The 17,991-nt window shown below is 42.9% G+C and overlaps 4 protein-coding genes across 8 annotated transcripts; 1 reads left to right on the top strand and 3 right to left on the bottom strand.

Moving 5' to 3' along the window:
• Positions 1-1,985: 1,985 nt before the first annotated feature.
• uck2b (uridine-cytidine kinase 2b) lies at positions 1,986-6,873 on the bottom strand. Its single transcript, XM_037275658.1, has 7 exons — positions 6,714-6,873; positions 4,456-4,615; positions 4,069-4,165; positions 3,803-3,945; positions 3,455-3,552; positions 3,325-3,373; positions 1,986-3,230 (listed from the first exon to the last, which is right to left on the bottom strand). Exons 1-7 carry the CDS (start codon positions 6,816-6,818, stop codon positions 3,088-3,090), a joined length of 795 nt encoding a protein of 264 aa, XP_037131553.1. The 5' UTR covers positions 6,819-6,873; the 3' UTR covers positions 1,986-3,087.
• A 159-nt stretch (positions 6,874-7,032) lies between these two features.
• Positions 7,033-12,719, top strand: aldh9a1b (aldehyde dehydrogenase 9 family, member A1b). Of its 4 annotated transcripts, none has more exons than XM_037275653.1 (12): positions 7,033-7,186; positions 7,340-7,534; positions 8,518-8,663; positions 9,079-9,208; positions 9,297-9,431; positions 9,519-9,715; positions 9,848-9,988; positions 10,068-10,256; positions 10,336-10,423; positions 10,498-10,639; positions 10,834-10,946; positions 11,014-12,719. In XM_037275653.1, the coding sequence occupies exons 2-12, from the start codon at positions 7,366-7,368 to the stop codon at positions 11,106-11,108; spliced, it is 1,545 nt and encodes a 514-aa protein (XP_037131548.1). In that variant the 5' UTR covers positions 7,033-7,186; positions 7,340-7,365; the 3' UTR covers positions 11,109-12,719. The 4 variants fall into 4 exon arrangements, with proteins under 4 accessions (XP_037131548.1, XP_037131547.1, XP_037131549.1 ...); XM_037275652.1 differs by having other exon boundaries at positions 7,298-7,534; XM_037275654.1 differs by having other exon boundaries at positions 7,037-7,144; positions 7,298-7,534.
• On the bottom strand, positions 11,714-13,617 carry zte38 (zebrafish testis-expressed 38; the record flags this gene model as incomplete). The annotated part of the gene is made up of 10 exons (XM_037276813.1): positions 11,714-11,817; positions 11,888-11,936; positions 12,041-12,264; positions 12,345-12,493; positions 12,578-12,645; positions 12,730-12,756; positions 12,846-12,866; positions 12,944-12,980; positions 13,299-13,362; positions 13,464-13,617. Coding segments are annotated over 10 exons (897 nt in total), but the record flags the coding sequence as incomplete, so codon positions are not given.
• A 511-nt stretch (positions 13,618-14,128) lies between these two features.
• On the bottom strand, positions 14,129-16,992 carry prdx1 (peroxiredoxin 1). 2 transcript variants are annotated; one of them, XM_037275659.1, is made up of 6 exons: positions 16,865-16,992; positions 15,853-15,964; positions 15,552-15,705; positions 15,359-15,481; positions 14,711-14,841; positions 14,129-14,469 (listed from the first exon to the last, which is right to left on the bottom strand). In XM_037275659.1, exons 2-6 carry the CDS (start codon positions 15,956-15,958, stop codon positions 14,387-14,389), a joined length of 597 nt encoding a protein of 198 aa, XP_037131554.1. In that variant the 5' UTR covers positions 15,959-15,964; positions 16,865-16,992; the 3' UTR covers positions 14,129-14,386. The 2 variants fall into 2 exon arrangements, with proteins under 2 accessions (XP_037131554.1, XP_037131555.1); XM_037275660.1 differs by having other exon boundaries at positions 15,853-15,968; positions 16,865-16,965.
• Positions 16,993-17,991: the final 999 nt, after the last annotated feature.

The raw sequence follows: 17,991 nt of genomic DNA, 5'->3' as shown, positions 1-17,991 counted from the left end.
AGCTTTGGCCATGATTTTTCCCTAATGAACTGGCCTGTTATTAGGTACACCTAAAAATGGCAGTGTACCTAATGGAGTGTCCGAGTGACGTCACAGATCAACCAGCCAATCAGAAAGTGGGGGTGAGGGCGGGTGTGGCACTTTTCACTTAAACCAGGGGTGTCAACCTCCAGTCCTCGAGGGGCCGCGTTCCAACATGTTTTCCAAGTGACCCTCGTTAAGCGCACCTGCGTGAAAAGTTTTAGCTCCTTTCACGTTCTGCAGGAGCTAAAACTTTTCACGCAGGTGCACTTAACGAGGGAATCTTGGAAAACATGTTGGAATGGGGCCCCGAGGACCTGTGACCTTTGACCATGATATTTCCCTAATAAAGCAGCCTGTTATTAGGTACACTTGAAAATGGCGGTGTACCTAATGGAGTGTCCGTGTGATTCCCTCGTTAAGTGCACCTGCGGGAAAAGTTTTAGCTCCTGCAGAACGTGAAAGTGGCTAAAACTTTTCACGCAGGTGTGTTTAACGAGGGTAACTTGGAAAACATATTGGAACGCGGCCCGGAGGACTAGAGCGTGACATCTGTGACCTTTGACCCTGATATTTCCCTAATAAAGTGGCCTGTTATTAGGTACACTTGAAAATGGCGGTGTACCTAATGGAGTGTCCGTGTGATTCCCTCGTTAAGTGCACCTGCGGGAAAAGTTTTAGCTCCTGCAGAACGTGAAAGTGGCTAAAACTTTTCACGCAGGTGTGTTTAACGAGGGTAACTTGGAAAACATATTGGAACGCGGCCCTGAGGACTAGCGCTTGACACCTGTGACCTTTGACCATGATATTTCCCTAATAAAGTGGCCTGTTATTAGGTACACTTGAAAATGGCGGTGTACCTAATGGAGTGTCCGTGTGATTCCCTCGTTAAGTGCACCTGCGGGAAAAGTTTTAGCTCCTGCAGAACGTGAAAGTGGCTAAAACTTTTCACGCAGGTGTGTTTAACGAGGGTAACTTGGAAAACATATTGGAACGCGGCCCTGAGGACTAGCGCTTGACACCTGTGACCTTTGACCATGATATTTCCCTAATAAAGTGGCCTGTTATTAGGTACACTTGAAAATGGCGGTGTACCTAATGGAGTGTCCGTGTGATTCCCTCGTTAAGTGCACCTGCGGGAAAAGTTTTAGCTCCTGCAGAACGTGAAAGTGGCTAAAACTTTTCACGCAGGTGTGCTTAACGAGGGTAACTTGGAAAACATATTGGAACGCGGCCCTGAGGACTAGCGCTTGACACCTGTGACCTTTGACCATGATATTTCCCTAATAAAGTGGCCTGTTATTAGGTACACTTGAAAATGGCGGTGTACCTAATGGAGTGTCCGTGTGATTCCCTCGTTAAGTGCACCTGCGGGAAAAGTTTTAGCTCCTGCAGAACGTGAAAGTGGCTAAAACTTTTCACGCAGGTGTGTTTAACGAGGGTAACTTGGAAAACATATTGGAACGCGGCCCCGAGGACTAGAGCTTGACACCTGTGACCTTTGGAGTGTTCAAGTGACGTCACAGACCAAACAGCCAATCAGGAGGTGGGGGTGAATGAATAAATAAATAAATGAATAAATAAATAAGAAAGTGTAGCAAACGATTCGGTGAACGATTCTTTTGAACGAATCTTTTGAGTGAACAGACTCTAAAGATTCAGTTCACTTGGCAATAAAAATGACTGTTGGACATTTAAAACAAAATTAAATTATTCACAACGGGTCTTGTTTGAAAGCTGAGGTAGCATAGACTGTGGAGAAGTTGAGAAACTCCACGCATTTTTATTTTAGAAATTAAAAACCGTGTTTGTAAACATTTAAGGAAACCACTCTTTACATATGCAACATTGGGAAACATCGCCATCTACAGGCCATAAAGCTCATGGATCCTGCTCATAAGCTTTGCATTACGTTTGATGGGACGGGAGAAACGGACCAAAAAAAAAAAAAGACAAGACACAGACACTTGGTCAGCTCAGTTTATTGAACGCTATGAAATGAGGATTGATGACGTCACCATGTAAAAGTCTTTCAAGTATTATCCAGTGGCATTATTCAGCATAATTGGATCATAAAAAATAAATATAGTAGAGAATAGGGAAGGGGGAAAAAAAAAAAAGTATTTGATTGTTTCATTGTAATCTGAAGTCCAACTGAGTGACGTGGATACTTGATGTGCATATTAACCTGAGGCAACTTCATGGAGGCATTGTGGTGGATTTCGGTAGTTTGCAGCCACATGAGCTATTGCTGCTGCATCAATTACCCTTTTAGTAACCTGAGCATGCTGTGCCTGCAATATCATTTTGCAAAAAAACCCCACCAAGCTTTATTTTGCAACACCTTATTCCGATTCTTGTTCCTATTGCAGCCAATTAAAGTAGTTCAACTATGTAACAGCCATGCCATAGCAAGCTATCACCCTGAATCTTGGCACCATCGATGAGGTATGAACTCAGCCTTTGCTAATGTCGTCGTTTCTGCTGCGGCAAACTAATGTAACAGGGCAGCGTAAACAAATGCTGTGGACTTTACACATCACACTTCACAAGACAGGGGAACACTGAAAAGAAACAATACTAAGATTGTCATACAAATACAAAGTGCAATCTGAGTTTGTCCAACCTCGTTTTGGAGCCCACATCCAAACAAACATTTATCAGGTTCAAGTTTTATCAGAAATTAAAATAAAAAAATCTTCTCCCCTCTTTTATTCATAATCAGCATGAACGTTCATAAAGCCACAGGGGGACACATGGAAACCATAGATAAACCTGCAAGAAAAAAAAATGTGGGTCCATACAAGCCCAAGGTCTTCATGAGACTAAGCGCTTCTTCTTGACCCTCCCGCCATAAACGTGAATGCCAAACTTCAACCATTAGAATGAATGGAACTCATAGCAAGGACTAGTCATGATAATAAAAAGGCCTTTTGATTCTTGACGCAAATCTTTTCTCCTTTCACTCTTAAATACAGTGGCGCCAAAAGGCATCGTTATTATTCGTAGTATTTACAGCGCTGGCCCGTCACCCCTCTTCGCTTTGAGAAGAGAGGTGCGGCGAGGTCAATGCGGCCGACTGCTGGACTCGGACGTCCGTCGTTGCCGCGGGGGGCCGGGGCCGTGGCCGTTGGCGCAGCCGTTGTGCCGCTTGTTTGGGCCGCCGTTGAGAATGTCTTGGATGTGCTGTACTATCAAGTTGATGGCCACTGCGGACACAAAGGAAAAGGATGAGCGGTCCAAAACCCTCACGGGGAACACTTACGCTTCAGCGAGCGGGAGAAGCGACTATCGGAGCTTTACCGAGGTTATCTGCTCCGCGGGGTATAATCACATCGGCGTACTTCTTCGTCTAGTTGAGGCAAAGAAAACGTGAAGTGTGTCAAAATGTGAATCTGCACAGCTGCCACGTTGATTTGGCCAAGTCACATACCGGTAAGCAGAACTCCTCGAAGGCTGGTTTCACAAAAGTTATGTACTGACTCAGCACTTGTTCCAACTCCCGCCCACGCTCACCGATGTCTCTCAAAACTGGAAAAGGAAATGAATAAATGCTGTGCAATAACAGCCATGGTGAAATATGATATATCAATGTGGCAGCCATTTTAGGCAAAGAAAAAAAAAAAAACAGCCAATGACGTTTACTCATTCTTTTCTCTGTCATTCTTTTGTCTATCAAATAATTTTATTCAACACCGGTACTAGCGAGGCGAACAGAATAGTTGGAGGTGGAAAAAAAACACACACTCCGCTCCACAAATATAGATGCCCCGCCCCTCACCTCTACGAGACAAGCGCGTGTCCGGGTCCGTGTCGACAAACAGCTTCATCTGGAATAGGTCTCGGATCTCCTGAGAGTAGAACATCAGGATGCCCTCAAAGAGGACCACGTCGGCCGGATACACCGTGACAAACTCGTCCTTCCTGAAACGCACACAAAGGTTTCCCCAAGTGAGCAGACACGAGTGGTGGGAAACTGGCGCGGCTGACTTCAGCACGCTTAAATGCACAGAGCATAAGAAACACACCTTGGTCATGTGTGCTCACCTGGAATGAGTGACAAAGTCATAAACTGGGATCTGGACAGTTTTCCCTTCCAGGATCTCCCTGAGTGTTTGCATGATCAGCTCATTGTCAAAGGCATCTACAAGCAAGGAAAGGACGGGGACATTTGCTCAGATGTAGTTAGAGGCATGTTTTTTTTCTTTTTCCCCTAGAGGGTGGCGTGGCTGCCGCGATACGTTTGCTAACCGTCAGCCAGCAGCTGTTTGCTTCAATCTCCGAGCTGGCATTTGAAACCGGAAGAAGGGTTAGGGTGAGCTAAAGACAATCCTAAAATGGAGCTCATGCTTCGGCATACGTATTTTTATCTTTGATGGACCGAAGCATTTGATTTTCTACGGCAATGCGACAAGGAAACCAAGCTTTGTGTACCTGGATGGTCAAAGTTGAACTGGCCCTTGAGCGCCTTGGTTTGCTGCTCAGGGGTCAGCACCTTGTAAAAGCTGTCCTGGCTCAGGATGGCCACCTGCCTCTGGTGATGGTCAATCTTGTTTTGGCCCAGCAGCTCCATTATCTTGCCGCATACGGACGACTACGAGCACAAAGCGAGGCAAAAATAAAAGTAATTTGCACCTGCAATTGGTGCCACAACTCCCCCCAAAATTCTACAAATTGCTACCAATTTTCTTTTGCACCAGATTTAGTAAGAAAGCATAGCTTTGTGATGGAATAACAATTTTTTGGAAGTAAAATAATCATTTCAAAAACAGCACAATTCCTTTGAATAAATTTGCACTCGTTGCCTACCCTGCAGTGTCCCCATTGACCCTGGACAACTAAACGCGTCTCCCGGTAAATGCTGACAGTGCGTTCGGACTGCCCGAGGCTGGGTTGCTGTTGTGTTCATCAAATTGAGCCGCACTAATGTCAAACATTTCCCGTCAGGCCTACTCCAATGTTGATTGGCAGGCAATTCATTATTTAATTATTATTATAAAATTCATACATTTTCAATTAGACCCATAAATAAAACATTCCTTGAATTCCAATCAAAACGAAGCATGCCAGTAATTTTTGGAGGACATCATTAGAATGTCCATATGAGGGGAGAACGGTCAATCTGGGTGCTTATCGCAGCAGACTTGATGGCAATTAATCACTTATTGGCATTCTGAATCTCTGATGTGAATCTAAAAACGACGCTAGTGCTGCTTCCATACAAATTGGTTAAGATTACATCATGCCATCCACGCAAATCTAAAACAATGCACTGCCGTGATGCAGGGCTGCTTTCGTCCAAGCAGAGATTACATCATGCGAGCCACGCAGCTACTGAATGGGAACCGGACTGCAAGATTCTAAGGGCCATATTAGACTAGTGCCACTGACAGGTGACAAGAAATATACAAACTATAATATTAGTGCATATTTCACTACTGAAGCAGGCAGTGTACGGATTTTGTTTTTTAAATAACTTGTGTCCCAATTTGTTTAATTTTACGCAGGCTGGATCTGCTCGACCTGTTTCTTAGGTGGTGCATTTGAAATTTCTATCTCAAATATACAGTGATGAAATGAAGCGATGTAATCGTACTGGTTTTGCCAGTGTTTCTGCACAAGACAGTCACTTGTAAGCAACCAACAATTGAAAATATAAAGCCGAGGCGTCATATGAAATGTGCCTTACCAGCAAAAACCTCATCACATGTGCTAATTGCTGTATAATTTTACTTTTTAATGGTAGCACATTGAGGTTTTATTTTTTGAACAGTCCTTTATTGGAGTTATTCCATAGAGCCAATGTTCTCAAGGTTCTCAAGATAAAAGGTGACTATTGTTCCACATAATTATCTCATTTGGTTTGCTCTGCCATTTCACTGAAATTGTCTTTAGTGAAATGTAATCTTTGATTAGAAAAAAAAAAGTTTCAACACAGTACTAATTTCTATCGGTTTGCATTGAATTAACTATTTCAGTTTTCATAAAACGTAATTTTACTGAAAAAAATCAATCAATCGAATGTGCTTATTTGGCTGCGTGAGATTTTATTCGTTACAAGAGAGTGATGGCAGGCTGATTTCGCACATGTTGCAAAATGGATGGTTCCGTATAAGCAGGCATTGCGTTCACCTTTATCGAACAAAGAGCCGTCGGAAATCTTTAAAACGCTGCTGTCAAATATGGGTCACTCGTTATTCTCGTTTAAGACCGAAGTCTTGAAGTCGCCATTATTTCGATATACAAACGTAAACGCGCATTTTACTATGTTTTATTCCAGTTTAATGCACATTTGTTTGAAGCTTGGGACTGTTTACAAACAGGCTAAGATGTAGGCTAGCACTGGCTATTGTCTTCCATAGCGAGCTAAGTTAGCGTCTGATGGAATTTAGCCTGGCAGCTAAGCTCAGGTAAAATCGTGGGTTGCCACCTACGATGATGACCATTTTAAATTTGAAAAAATAGAGAAAGAGAGGGAAACTGAAATCACTAAAAAGCTCTTTTTTTTTTCCGCGTTAGGATTAAACCAGGTCAATGTTGGGGGGGGGACATGATGCAGCTGTCAATCAAGCGGCACCGAAGCCACGCGGTCAGCCGGTAGACACACGAGATGTGATACGTCATTAAACGCGTGGCGAAAAGAACAAGTGACAATTGTCAAAGATACCTAAGTCGCTAGCTATAATGCTAACCTTTCCGCTGGCGGTGCCCCCGGAGACACCGATGAGAAAAGGTTGTCGTATTACGTCGGTATGGTCGCCCCGGTCCCGGGGGGGTGTTTCGGAGTCGCCGGCCATACTTGCAATGTGCTGCCGAGAGCGCCGGGCTGGAAGATCACGCACTGAGCTCCTCCCATATCGCCACACGTTGCTTTATGCACTCGTGAAAGTTGAGTCTTAATATTTTAGATGTGCTTATTCTGCTTTTAAATGTATTCAAGCCTCATAAAATCGGCATTTAAGGTTTTTGTTTTTTTTAAATCGAATTTCCGGATGAAAATAATATCTAATCGTACAGTGACGTTTTTCGTAAGTCCCGCCTCCAAGTTGAAGCTGCAGAAGAAGCTAACGTAAACTATAATGAACAAAGTTGCACTGTTTTTAAGCCTAGAGTTAGCGTCGTGGTAAGTTCTTCTCAAGACAGCGAAATATTTTAACAAATGACAGTAAGTGCAAATGTGTCTATTTTGCAGTACTACTTGCTCCTATCGTGTCAGCTTGTGTCATGTTGAAATGTGATATATGAAGACGAGTTTTTTCTTCTTCTTTTTTTTCAGTCTGTAAAAATATTGTATGCTTTGCAATTGTCGGTGCATCAGAAAGCCGCGGAATCAACAAGCTAAATATGCTCCGGAGACTCACTGTGCTCCCGCGGGCGACTGCGTTGTTGACTGCGGTACGAAGCCTCTCCTCGGGCTCTGCGAAAATCACTGCCCCGTTGAACTTCTGGGGTGGAAAAAGAAGGGCGAGCAAAGAAAGAAACAATGGGGAGAACGTCTTCGAGCCAGCAACAGGTAATGACATCCATCCGCCTTTTTATATTTCCTTTAAAATGAAAAATAACATTCCCTGCACCGTATGAGCTGATCACCCCATGCAGATTAAGACCAGCAACGCATTCCATGTTAATTAAAAATGTACTACTTGGTTATTATCTGATTATTGAGTAATCTGGTGTTCATTAACTCAATACGAAGGAGAAAAGACAGTTGTAGTTGATGTTGGTCCAAAATCTGGGAAGTGTTATAAGATCATTTTAAAAGAATTTAGAGTTCATTGTTCCACAGTGAAAAACATTTTGGAAAATATTCCAAGAACACATGCACAATAGAACCCCGAAAAATACTGGGTTCATCATTACAGAGATGTTAGAGAAACGACAAACTGTCGAGCTCGGTGATGAAGTGTTTTCAGGACCTTAGCACCTTGAATTGAGTCAACCATTAACTTGTCAGTAGACCAAAATAGACTCAAATGTGAGTCAGTCTGACAACTAAAAGCTGAGTCATAATTGGGTCATGGAAAAGGGCAGTGATCCCGCCACTAGCAAATATACAACAGAATGGCTGAAAAAAGAAGAGGCGGGTGTCAATGTGTCGCAATGGCGCAGTCAAAGTCCAAATTTAAATCTGATCAAATGCTGTGGCGGCATTAGAAATGAGCTGTGCAAATGTAGTTTAAAAAAAAAAAAAAGCACGTCAAGATCCATCCAGAGTACGAGACGACTGACCTCAAGAGTTCAAGTTATTGAACCACGGGGTGCGCTCTCTCTGAATTTCATCTGAGGGGTGAAAGAAAGTCATGTGTGTGTGTGTGTTGTTCATCAGAGGTTCTCTTTTCTGATTATAAAATGGAGGTGGGTTGCACTGACCTCCGAATTGAACTTTGTCTACAAAGGCGACCTGACTTTTCTTGTTTGTTGAGTCTTCAACAAACAAGGAAAGTCTCTCTTACCATGCATGACCGAGTGCGAATCTCCACATACTTTATTTTGCAGGGCGCGTCCTGTGCACGTTGGAGCCATGTGGTTCCTCAGAGGTCAACCAAGCTGTAGAGGCAGCCAAGTCAGCCTTTGGTCCTTGGAGTAAAATGTCTGGAATGGAAAGAGCAAGGGTGATGATAGAAGCTGCGCACACCATTGAGGTGTGTTTCAGTTTTGTTCCTTACCTTTACTGTAGTCTGGACATCAAATTACAGATGAACTGATAATAGAACAATATAAATTGTCTTTCTATCATCATAGTATTCTGTTGGGTTGTTTGCAGCACCGGGTGGGTATTGAGTGGTTTGGATCCGAGACTTTTGTGTTAGCCTTGTTGCCCCAGTGTCGTATATGGTGTTCCACAGGGTTCAATTTTAGGGCCACTGCTTCTTTTTGTTATTTTTGCTGCCTTTGGGTTCCACCTCAAGAATAAGGAAGCCTGGTGTTTGCTTTCACAGCTTTGCGGATGACTCACTTTTTTTTTTTCTCAGATTTTTATAGCACTGTAGTACACAGCTGTGGTTGGTTCCGCTCTCTAAGCTGTGTTTGACCTTTTATTTTGTTTGTCATGCACAGAAAAGGCGAGAGGAGATTGCTGAAATGGAAGTAGTCAACAACGGGAAGTCCATCACGGAGGCCCGTCTGGATGTGGACTCTGGCCGGTTGTGTATAGAGTACTATGCGGGACTGTCCAGCACTCTTGCGGGTTAGCACACAACAACGTGGAAACATTTGAGAATATGACATGTTCCCATTGCTAATCATTGAATACTGATTTTTTTTAATTTGCCCAGGCCAGCATGTGCAATTGCCTGGCGGCTCTTTTGCCTACACACGCAGGGAGCCTTTGGGCGTATGCGTTGGCATTGGTGCTTGGAATTACCCTTTCCAGATTGCTGCCTGGAAATCAGCCCCAGCGCTGGCCTGTGGTATGGGATTCGCCCCAGAAAATGTTATCTGCCCTCTAGATGTCACTGCAGCAAGGTCAGGTGCATTTTGTTTTGTCCACCAATCAGGCAACAGCATGGTGTTCAAGCCATCCCCAGTCACGCCTGTGACGGCGGTGATGTTGGCGGAGATATTTACCCAAGTAGGAGCTCCAGAGGGACTCTTCAATGTGGTCCAGGGGGGGCAGGAGACCGGCAGCTTACTCTGTCACCACCCCGATGTGGCAAAGGTGTCCTTCACCGGGAGTGTGCAAACTGGACAGAAAGTGAGTACAGAGTTCCTCGAGGACTCGTTAGTGAGGATAGAAACAAAATGATGGAAATTGAGAGGAGTTGCAAACCAAACTACATCGATTTTAAAAAAACAATGGCTATTTTTCTTTCGTGGGATCCCGCAGATTATGGAAATGGCATCCAAAGGGGTGAAACCGGTGACGTTAGAGCTTGGCGGCAAATCTCCCCTGCTCATATTTGAGGACAGTGACATGGAGAACGCAGTGCGGGGAGCCCTCATGGCAAACTTCCTTTCTCAAGGCCAGGTACAAAGTGCTTCTCTTCAAGCCACATCACTAAACCAGTAACCTCCTGTCAGTTTGTGCTCGTTTCCTGGTCTCACAGGTTTGTAGCAACGGCACGCGAGTTTTTGTCCAAAGGCCGATTCTGGAGGAATTTGTGGATCAAGTTGTGAAGAGGACCCAGGCCATTGAGATTGGCGACCCGTTATTAGAGAATACCAAAATGGGAGCTTTAGTCAGCCGGCCACATCTAGACAAAGTGCTCGCCTTTGTGGATCAGGCGAGGAAGGAGGTACGGGCTCAAATTCATTCATGCCAGTTGTCAACTTTAACCTTTGTTGTGCTGTGGGTTCAACTGAACATTTTTCTAGGGAGCCACAGTATTGTGCGGGGGTGAACCTTTTGTCCCTTCAGACCCAAAACTCAGACAGGGATACTACATGACGCCATGCGTACTCGGTACTCAACAGAGACGACGTATTATTGCTCGTTTGGTTCGGTCTGCATTCCCATCTGTGTATTTTTCCCTCTAGCCAATTGCAGAGACGACATGACCTGTGTCAGAGAGGAAATCTTTGGTCCCGTCATGTCCGTGTTGTCCTTCGACACAGAAGAGGAGGCGCTGCGGCGAGCCAACGACACCACCATGGGATTAGCAGCGGGACTTTTCACAAGGTTGGGATCAGGTGCAGCACATTGACGTTGGGGGAAAATGGCCGACAGAGTAGATAGATCTCATCGCCATCGAGTAAACTGCTCAAATTTCAAAAAGAGATCAAGTTCAGTCCAGCACAAGGGAACCGCTTAAGACAAGTCAACCACACATACTTTTAGTATATATATTTTTTTTGTATCTTTTGACTGTTCAGGGATGTGAAGCGTGCCCACCGTGTGGTTGAACACCTCAAGGCCGGTTCCTGCTTCATCAACAACTATAACATCACTCCTGTGGAGGTTCCATTTGGAGGCTTCAAAATGTCAGGTATTACCACGTACGGCCACGTTTAGGTCTTTAAAAAAAAAAGTTACGTTTTGTCTCTGTTGACCAGGCATAGGGCGGGAGAATGGCCAGGTGACAATCGAACATTACTCGCAACTGAAGACGGTGTTTGTGGAGATGGGAGATGTCGACAGTCTCTTCTAGGAAACGCCAACCCACAGCAAAATGGAAGTAGCCGGAAAGCAAAACGGCGCATCGGCCTCCTTCATGCTTTGCTTCAAGCCAGCCATCTAAATGTTTTGCACTCCCTGTGATATTGACGCGAGGAAACGTCCTCTGAACTATTGAACGGGCGACAAATCTTCTCGCAAACAGCGTAAAGTGAATGAAGTTCGCTGTTTGACATTAAGATTTGATTTTTTTTCTTCCCAATGTTAATTTGTTCCCATAGTTTGCACTGTGCCTTTCTGCATATCGGCTTTGATGATTTTAAGCACAAGAAAAGCCAATGTGTATTGCTGCTTAGAAACGATTTATTGAACACTAACTGAAAAGGTCCCACAACAATTTGCATTACACCAAATGTGCACCGCTTCAAGTACACATGGGCCGCCTGGTGACAAGCGAGTAAAAAGAACGAGGAAAACGGCTTGAAATGAAATACTCGCGTGTTCGCTTGCAATTCAGTCTTGTAAGAAGACAAACGAGGAATCGGACATTCGTAACAACTGTGCTGATGGACCTTCTGCTAAAGGTAACACTTGAAGTTTTCTTCTCATTCTTGTCTCCTGTTTGGCTGTTGCCTTTCTCTAAAATGGACATAGAGTCAAAGAAGGCATCCTGCCAGCGCTTTGTGCCAGCGTGCTTGGAATGTGGCATACCTTGATTTCGGGATCTTTGAACGGCGCCGACTCTGTATGAGTTTGGAGTGAGCGGCTTTTTATAGATGTCACTTGTCGAATGACGGCAGCAGATCAACTTACCATCTCCGAAGGGCTTCTCATCGTCGACGCACACGATCTCGCCGGGGCCCTGCGATCAAAGATGGATCTCAGTTTATAAATATGTTTTAAAGCGCAGTATTAATGCATTACACGTTGCATATTTTTCTCTGAGGCATACCAATGACGTGCTACCTCGATGTTTTCTTTCCCGGAGGCGTCGGTCGGCTTGGTATCGATCGGCTTCTTTCTGTCTCCAAGATTCCCTAGCCGACTTGTGTCAGCGGAAACTCGCACGTGAAAGGCGTGCAAGGCCGTCTGGACGTCGCCCACTTCGAAGTGCACGGCCGTGCCTTCGAACCACAGGCTGTCGCACCTACCCTCCTTGAAGCCGGGCGGCTCGTAGAGTGCCGGTGTGACTTGGGGAGAACAAGAGTACAGGACGTTTGCGGCAGAAACACGTGATACGCGTTTGGTTCGGCCGTTTGCGACAGCTCACCGTTGTCGTAGTAGTAGAGCTTCATGCTCATGTGGATGTGGTCAGGAAGGACATTGAGGTTCTGCATGAGCAGGGAGAGCTGCCTGATAAGTACCACGGTGGCTCTCTTGGTGTCTTCCAATGTCACCTTCAATTTGACACCATTGGTCCTGTGATTCCACAATGCTTATGTCACAACCAACTCGCTCAAATTTCAACAATGCTGGCAAAAACAACAAAATGTCCTTCCACACCTCAGTATATCCATTTCCGGACCTGTCTCTCTGTACTTGAACTTGAAACTGTAAGACTCAATGATGCACTGAAAAACAGATTTTATTTTTTCCCAATTCCAGGCTATCCTTGACAAGCTTGAAATAAATATTTCAGTACTGAGAGAACTTACATTTGGTTCGTCGGGTTCGGTGTATACCTAGACGGCACAATAAAGCTCAGGTCAGCGGCAGCTGTTTGTTCTTAAGCTGTACTTTCCACTGTCACTTAACTGAATTACTTACTTACCCCAATGAACACAACCTCAAGCTGTTGAGAGGACAACAGAAAACAAAAATCAAGCAAGATAAATTTTATTTAAAAAGTGAAATATTTCATATACTTACATATTGTTTCTCCAGTGCATCAAAACAGCCAAACAACCTGGACAAAAATATTAGAGTATCACTGAAGCTGTGAAAACACGGCTAAAAAAAAACAATCATTATTGAGAGGACCAATATTTCACTATTTGTTTGCAAATTGACTGAGTCTTCATGAATTCCGTGTTTTTGCTTGATTCTCTGCCATTATTTTTTCTATAAAACATGTGCTCAATAAAGACTGGGAAGCACATTACCACGAAATAATCTAAAAACAATTTGCTGTGTCGGTTCACGAGATGCATTGTCATAAAAAGGGAAAGAAATCATTAAATCTGTGGGGTGTTCTGCATCAAAAAGGTGGAAATATTGTGAGTACCATTTGACAACATTTCTGGCTCTAGGAATGCTGCTGTCCTTTCGCAAAATCTTGAAGCACACATCTGTTGAACACAGAAACAAGTTGTTAGAATGTACAGTTCATCATCCATCACATTTCTATTTCATCTGAGAATTCACTGATATGCCCAAAGTTGGTGGTCACCTTCCAAGTATCTGGTACAGTAGGCATTTTCAGGTAAAATGCCTCTGAGGTAGGTGATGGTTGACACGGCCACAGCCAGCATCCTCTTAAGGTAGACAAGGGACCCCTCTTTGCTATTGACGTCGTTCGGAAATAATCCAGTCCACTTAAAAGTTTACAGAAGACGTTTAATTACGAGGAAGGAACGAGTCATATAATACAAGATGGCGGAGTACAAGCCACAAGATGGCGGAGTTAGCCCAAATTCTCCGTATTTAATGATGTAGTTAGCTTCTACTCCTTACATGGTATGGCTATTAAAATGTGAATAAAACCAAACATTGACTCATTTTTACTAACCTCAATAAGATCCTTTTCCTTCTCGATTGCCATTGTAGCTGCCGTCATCTTCGTTCTTCTGTATAATTTCGGCCGAGTGTTGCTAATGCTAATTAACCGTAGGTTAAGGTTGTTGTTTTTCTTGTCGTTGTTAAACGAGACCAATATTTGGAACTGTATATATTACAAATTCACGATATACTATCAGCTTTTGCTAAAAAAAAAATACCGTCAGTGGTCAATGTGAGCCACGTTTAACGTAACTTTGACTGCTGCTGCTGCTGCTGCTGCGTTCACCTACCTGCCTTGGCCGTCCGTCAATGAGCTCATTGAATACAACCAGTTACGTGAAGCGTCCACTGGATTATTTTATTTCCACATAATGTAAAGGCACAGTAAATTGGTTTCACGATTAGGAATAACATACAAAGACGTTTGAAACCCTCACAACAATACACTTTGGTCTTCGGTACATACAAGACAAATGCTGAATAAAACTGTCACTGAGCAACACTTCCATAAACAAAACATAAAAATCTATTTTCTGAAAATATTATCTAAATGAAATCTATTGGAGCACGCAGCGGATTCTGGCCTTGGTCTTATTACTGCTTGGAGAAGAAGTCTTTGCTCTTCTGGACGTCAGGTTTGATGGTATCACTTCCCGGTTTCCAGCCGGCTGGGCACACTGAAAAGAAAGACCCATACAGTACATATACGGATACAATGGTGCCTTCAGATACGGTTCAAACTCTAAAAATATTTTACGAGATATCTGTGGGAGCCAAAGTAATTTGGTATTATGGGGAACATATATTCTGATGTGCAAAAAATAAGTAAAATAGAGAAAAGTTTACTCTGATTTAGAAAAATAAGTCAAATATTTGGGTGATCGATCAAAGGTGCAGCTGCCGTAAATATTGACGTACCTTCTCCGTATTTGTCGGTGAACTGAAAAGCCTGGACCAGACGCAAAGTCTCGTCAACAGAACGTCCGACGGGAAGGTCGTTGATGGTGATCTGTCTCAAGAGCCCCTTGTCATCGATGATGAACAGACCCCTGAGGTACGACATTACCTTTCATTATTTTCCTATAAATTCAATGTAAATATTTATATTAATAATAATAAGACAGGTTGTAGAGGCAATTGAGCCAAAGTGGTCTGACCCGAAAAGGGGACCGTTTTATTGTGGGGAAGATCCCCACTATGTCCAGCAGGTGGTGCTATTGGTTATATTTTATTTTTGGGAAGATCCCCATTAAGTCCAGCAGATGGTGCTATTGCCTTTAATTATAATTTCCTTAGTCTCCAATGTATCTGTTGTGTCTGCCGCTCAGGTAAATGTTAATTCAGATTTGCAATGAATCGCAGAGTGGGCAACAGTATGTGAATCGCTCAAATGGTGTTGTAAAACCCGTTTTCATGGTCTTGTTTGCCTACAAACTTTTAGGAGTCATCAATGTATATGTCTTATTACTCTTATAGTTACAATTGATGGTGTTAGTTTCAGTCATATATGTATAGTATTTATTTATTGATGTACACTTGCTTCTTACAATGCTCCACATGCATTACCTGTAAGCGATGCCTTCATCCTCCTTTAGAACACCATAATCAGTGGAAATGGTGTGACGTGTGTCGGACACCATTGGGATCTTCATGGTGCCCAAACCGCCCTCCTTACGAGGAGTGTTGGTCCTTACGAAAGCGCAAGCAGAAAATGTAAATGTGACAAACACACACACAAAGCCTGCGGGTGCTAAAATACCATGCAAAGTGGGAGAAGTGAGAGTCAACAGAGGCAGCGATGACCTCGCAGCCAATCTTCCTGAATTCGTCGGCCGCGTCGCTGAATGCGATGATCTCCGTCGGGCACACAAAGGTGAAATCCAGCGGATAAAAGAAGAAGACGACATACTTCCCTGCAGCAACATGACGACAAGCGATTCAGGCGGCATGCAGAAACAATAACCGCATTAATATTCATCAAGTATTTTGCAGAGCAAAGAGCAGAGCAAAGCGGCTTCAAAGCGACGCAGCCCGTGAGCGAACGTTGAATGAAGGATTACCTTTGTAGTCGGACAGTTTGAGGTCCTTGAACTGACCATCTGGCATCACCGCTTTGGCTGTGAAATCGGGAGCCATCTTTCCAATTTGAGCTTTGCCAGCAGCCATCTTTTGCTACCTGAACAACAGAACAAATCAATCATCAATAGCACACTTCATCTTGGGCAAAGGGGATGGTGCCGGAGTATGCACATTTAGAGACACATAGAGATTGCGTATGGACATATTTGTACCTGTCAGATTTGGAGAGGATTTTATACAAATAAAAATCCATCATTACATTATTGCCCATTTTTATTTTATTGACATTACCTGAAATATGGCAAATAGTTTGTGATACTTTCAACATTGAAAAATAACATGCGCACTTGATACTCTAAATATTTATATGGCCAGGAAAAAGCCTTGCAGTAAATTTTTTATTTGAATGTTTCTTGTGAACAGTCATTGTGAAGGTGAAAGCAAAACAAAGAACTCAACAATAGAAAATGAAACAGTACCACGCCTTCTCCGTGTTCCGTTAATGAACTTTTTTTTCTGCTTCAAATCTAAATAATTGAACATAACAGATAACTAGGATGACATGAATGTTTTTGTCTTGTGCTTGATTAATTTTGTATTTAAAAAAAGTGTTCTTTAACTGGACGGACTTTACAACATCGATACATTTATTTCCCCTCATCCTGACTACTTTCATTGGGTATATCAAGCACGAATGATATCAATGAAACTTACACTGACGTCGGAGCCTTCGCATTACTTTGTTTAAAATAAGAGGTACACAACTATATAAATGAAAATAACGTGTTCCTCAAGTTAAACACGCTCTTCCTGAAACTCGCTTGTTGAACTTTATACTTCACACAAAACATTACTGTGTCGAGACTGAAGTCAATGGTTATCTTCGAATCCGAACTACTGTGGTAATAAAGTACTAACACAGTTCAACGTACTGTTCGAATCAATTCGAACAATAAAACGCAAAGTTTGTTCATCTTATTTTGCAGTACATACCTTGTTGCAGCCGAATAAGCGTGACTCGCTTTACGTTTTCAAAGAAGAACTGCTGGAAATGAGTGAGATGGAGCGCTGTATATAGCAAACGACTTCTCGCGTGAATCCGGCTCACAAACGGGATCTCACTTTCTGCACTTCCTACTCTAGCGGGCACACGCAGCATGACTTTGCACATTTCCAAGCATTTATTAATGCTCTTCCTGCTATTTCTACAAATATTAGATAGTTGGAAAAATAGCACAATGCAAACAAACACGCGCCTTCCAAAATAAAGTCATCATTCATTTTTTTTCTACCGTCATTGACACAAGTATGAATCAAAACGATCAAAATGTAAGGTGAACTCCTTTGTAAAATGATTTCAACTTTTTTTCCGGCTTTGAGAAAGAAACTATTAGGTGAAAAAAAGACTAATCCTGCCTCAAACAGTATTAAACCTTGTGACCCCACCATGCTCGGCCCCTCCCCAAGATAATAAAAAAAATCAGCTGATTAAAGTCAAGTACAATGATTTTGATTGAAGAACCCTTCAAGGAAATAGACCATTTAAAAAGGTCTTGAAGTGAACTTGCCAAGCAAACATTTCTCCCATGTATTCCACATGAGCCACTAGAAAAATGTGCATGACATTGTTAGGATTAATACTGTACATCAGTAAACCATGTCTACATAACAGTGTAAAGAATGTAGATATTTAAAAAAATATATATATACAATGAATTAGCTGCCGGTTTGCCAGCACAGCCAATTACATTTGTCACGTTAGTGCTTTCTTGCATCACTCTGTACTTAAAGCTGTCCAGCATTTCCTCAGTTCCTGCTTGTGGCATTTCTTTTGTACGACAGGAATGCTTTCCACTGACTGTGACTTGTATAAACTAAGGAAACAGGTTTTGCACAATGCACATTATCTAATTGAATAAACTATTAACTTTGTGAATCATTTAAAAAAAAAAAAGTCCCTCTAGCTAGCCATATATTTTCTATACATGACATTCCAGTAATTTTGCAGAATTTATTATGTGATTTTTGCCAAGAGCAACTGGCGAGAGAGAGTACTCCACAGCACAGCCTCCAAATCCCGGACGAAAATATTAAAATTTCTGCAAAAATATGATTTGGCT

The sequence above is a fragment of the Syngnathus acus genome, chromosome 17, assembly GCF_901709675.1.
Source record: "Syngnathus acus chromosome 17, fSynAcu1.2, whole genome shotgun sequence".
Classification (NCBI taxonomy): domain Eukaryota; kingdom Metazoa; phylum Chordata; class Actinopteri; order Syngnathiformes; family Syngnathidae; genus Syngnathus; species Syngnathus acus.
This window is presented reverse-complemented; position numbering and strand designations above follow the sequence as displayed.

What these genes read in the sequence shown, in the direction of transcription:
- uck2b (XM_037275658.1), bottom strand. Translation starts at nt 6,818, where the DNA reads ATGGCCGGCGACTCCGAAACACCCCCCCGGGACCGGGGCGACCATACC. An exon ending in GGGGCACCGCCAGCGGAAAG is followed by an intron (nt 4,616 to 6,713) that starts GTTAGCATTATA and finishes TTGTGCTCGTAG; the next exon opens with TCGTCCGTATGCGGCAAGAT. An exon ending in GACTTTGTCACTCATTCCAG is followed by an intron (nt 3,946 to 4,068) that starts GTGAGCACACAT and finishes TGTGCGTTTCAG; the next exon opens with GAAGGACGAGTTTGTCACGG.
- aldh9a1b (XM_037275653.1), top strand. Translation starts at nt 7,366, where the DNA reads ATGCTCCGGAGACTCACTGTGCTCCCGCGGGCGACTGCGTTGTTGACT. An exon ending in CATGACGCCATGCGTACTCG is followed by an intron (nt 10,424 to 10,497) that starts GTACTCAACAGA and finishes TTTTCCCTCTAG; the next exon opens with CCAATTGCAGAGACGACATG. An exon ending in GCAGCGGGACTTTTCACAAG is followed by an intron (nt 10,640 to 10,833) that starts GTTGGGATCAGG and finishes TTGACTGTTCAG; the next exon opens with GGATGTGAAGCGTGCCCACC.
- prdx1 (XM_037275659.1), bottom strand. Translation starts at nt 15,958, where the DNA reads ATGGCTGCTGGCAAAGCTCAAATTGGAAAGATGGCTCCCGATTTCACA. An exon ending in CACTTCTCCCACTTTGCATG is followed by an intron (nt 15,482 to 15,551) that starts GTATTTTAGCAC and finishes CGCTTTCGTAAG; the next exon opens with GACCAACACTCCTCGTAAGG. An exon ending in GATGAAGGCATCGCTTACAG is followed by an intron (nt 14,842 to 15,358) that starts GTAATGCATGTG and finishes GTCGTACCTCAG; the next exon opens with GGGTCTGTTCATCATCGATG.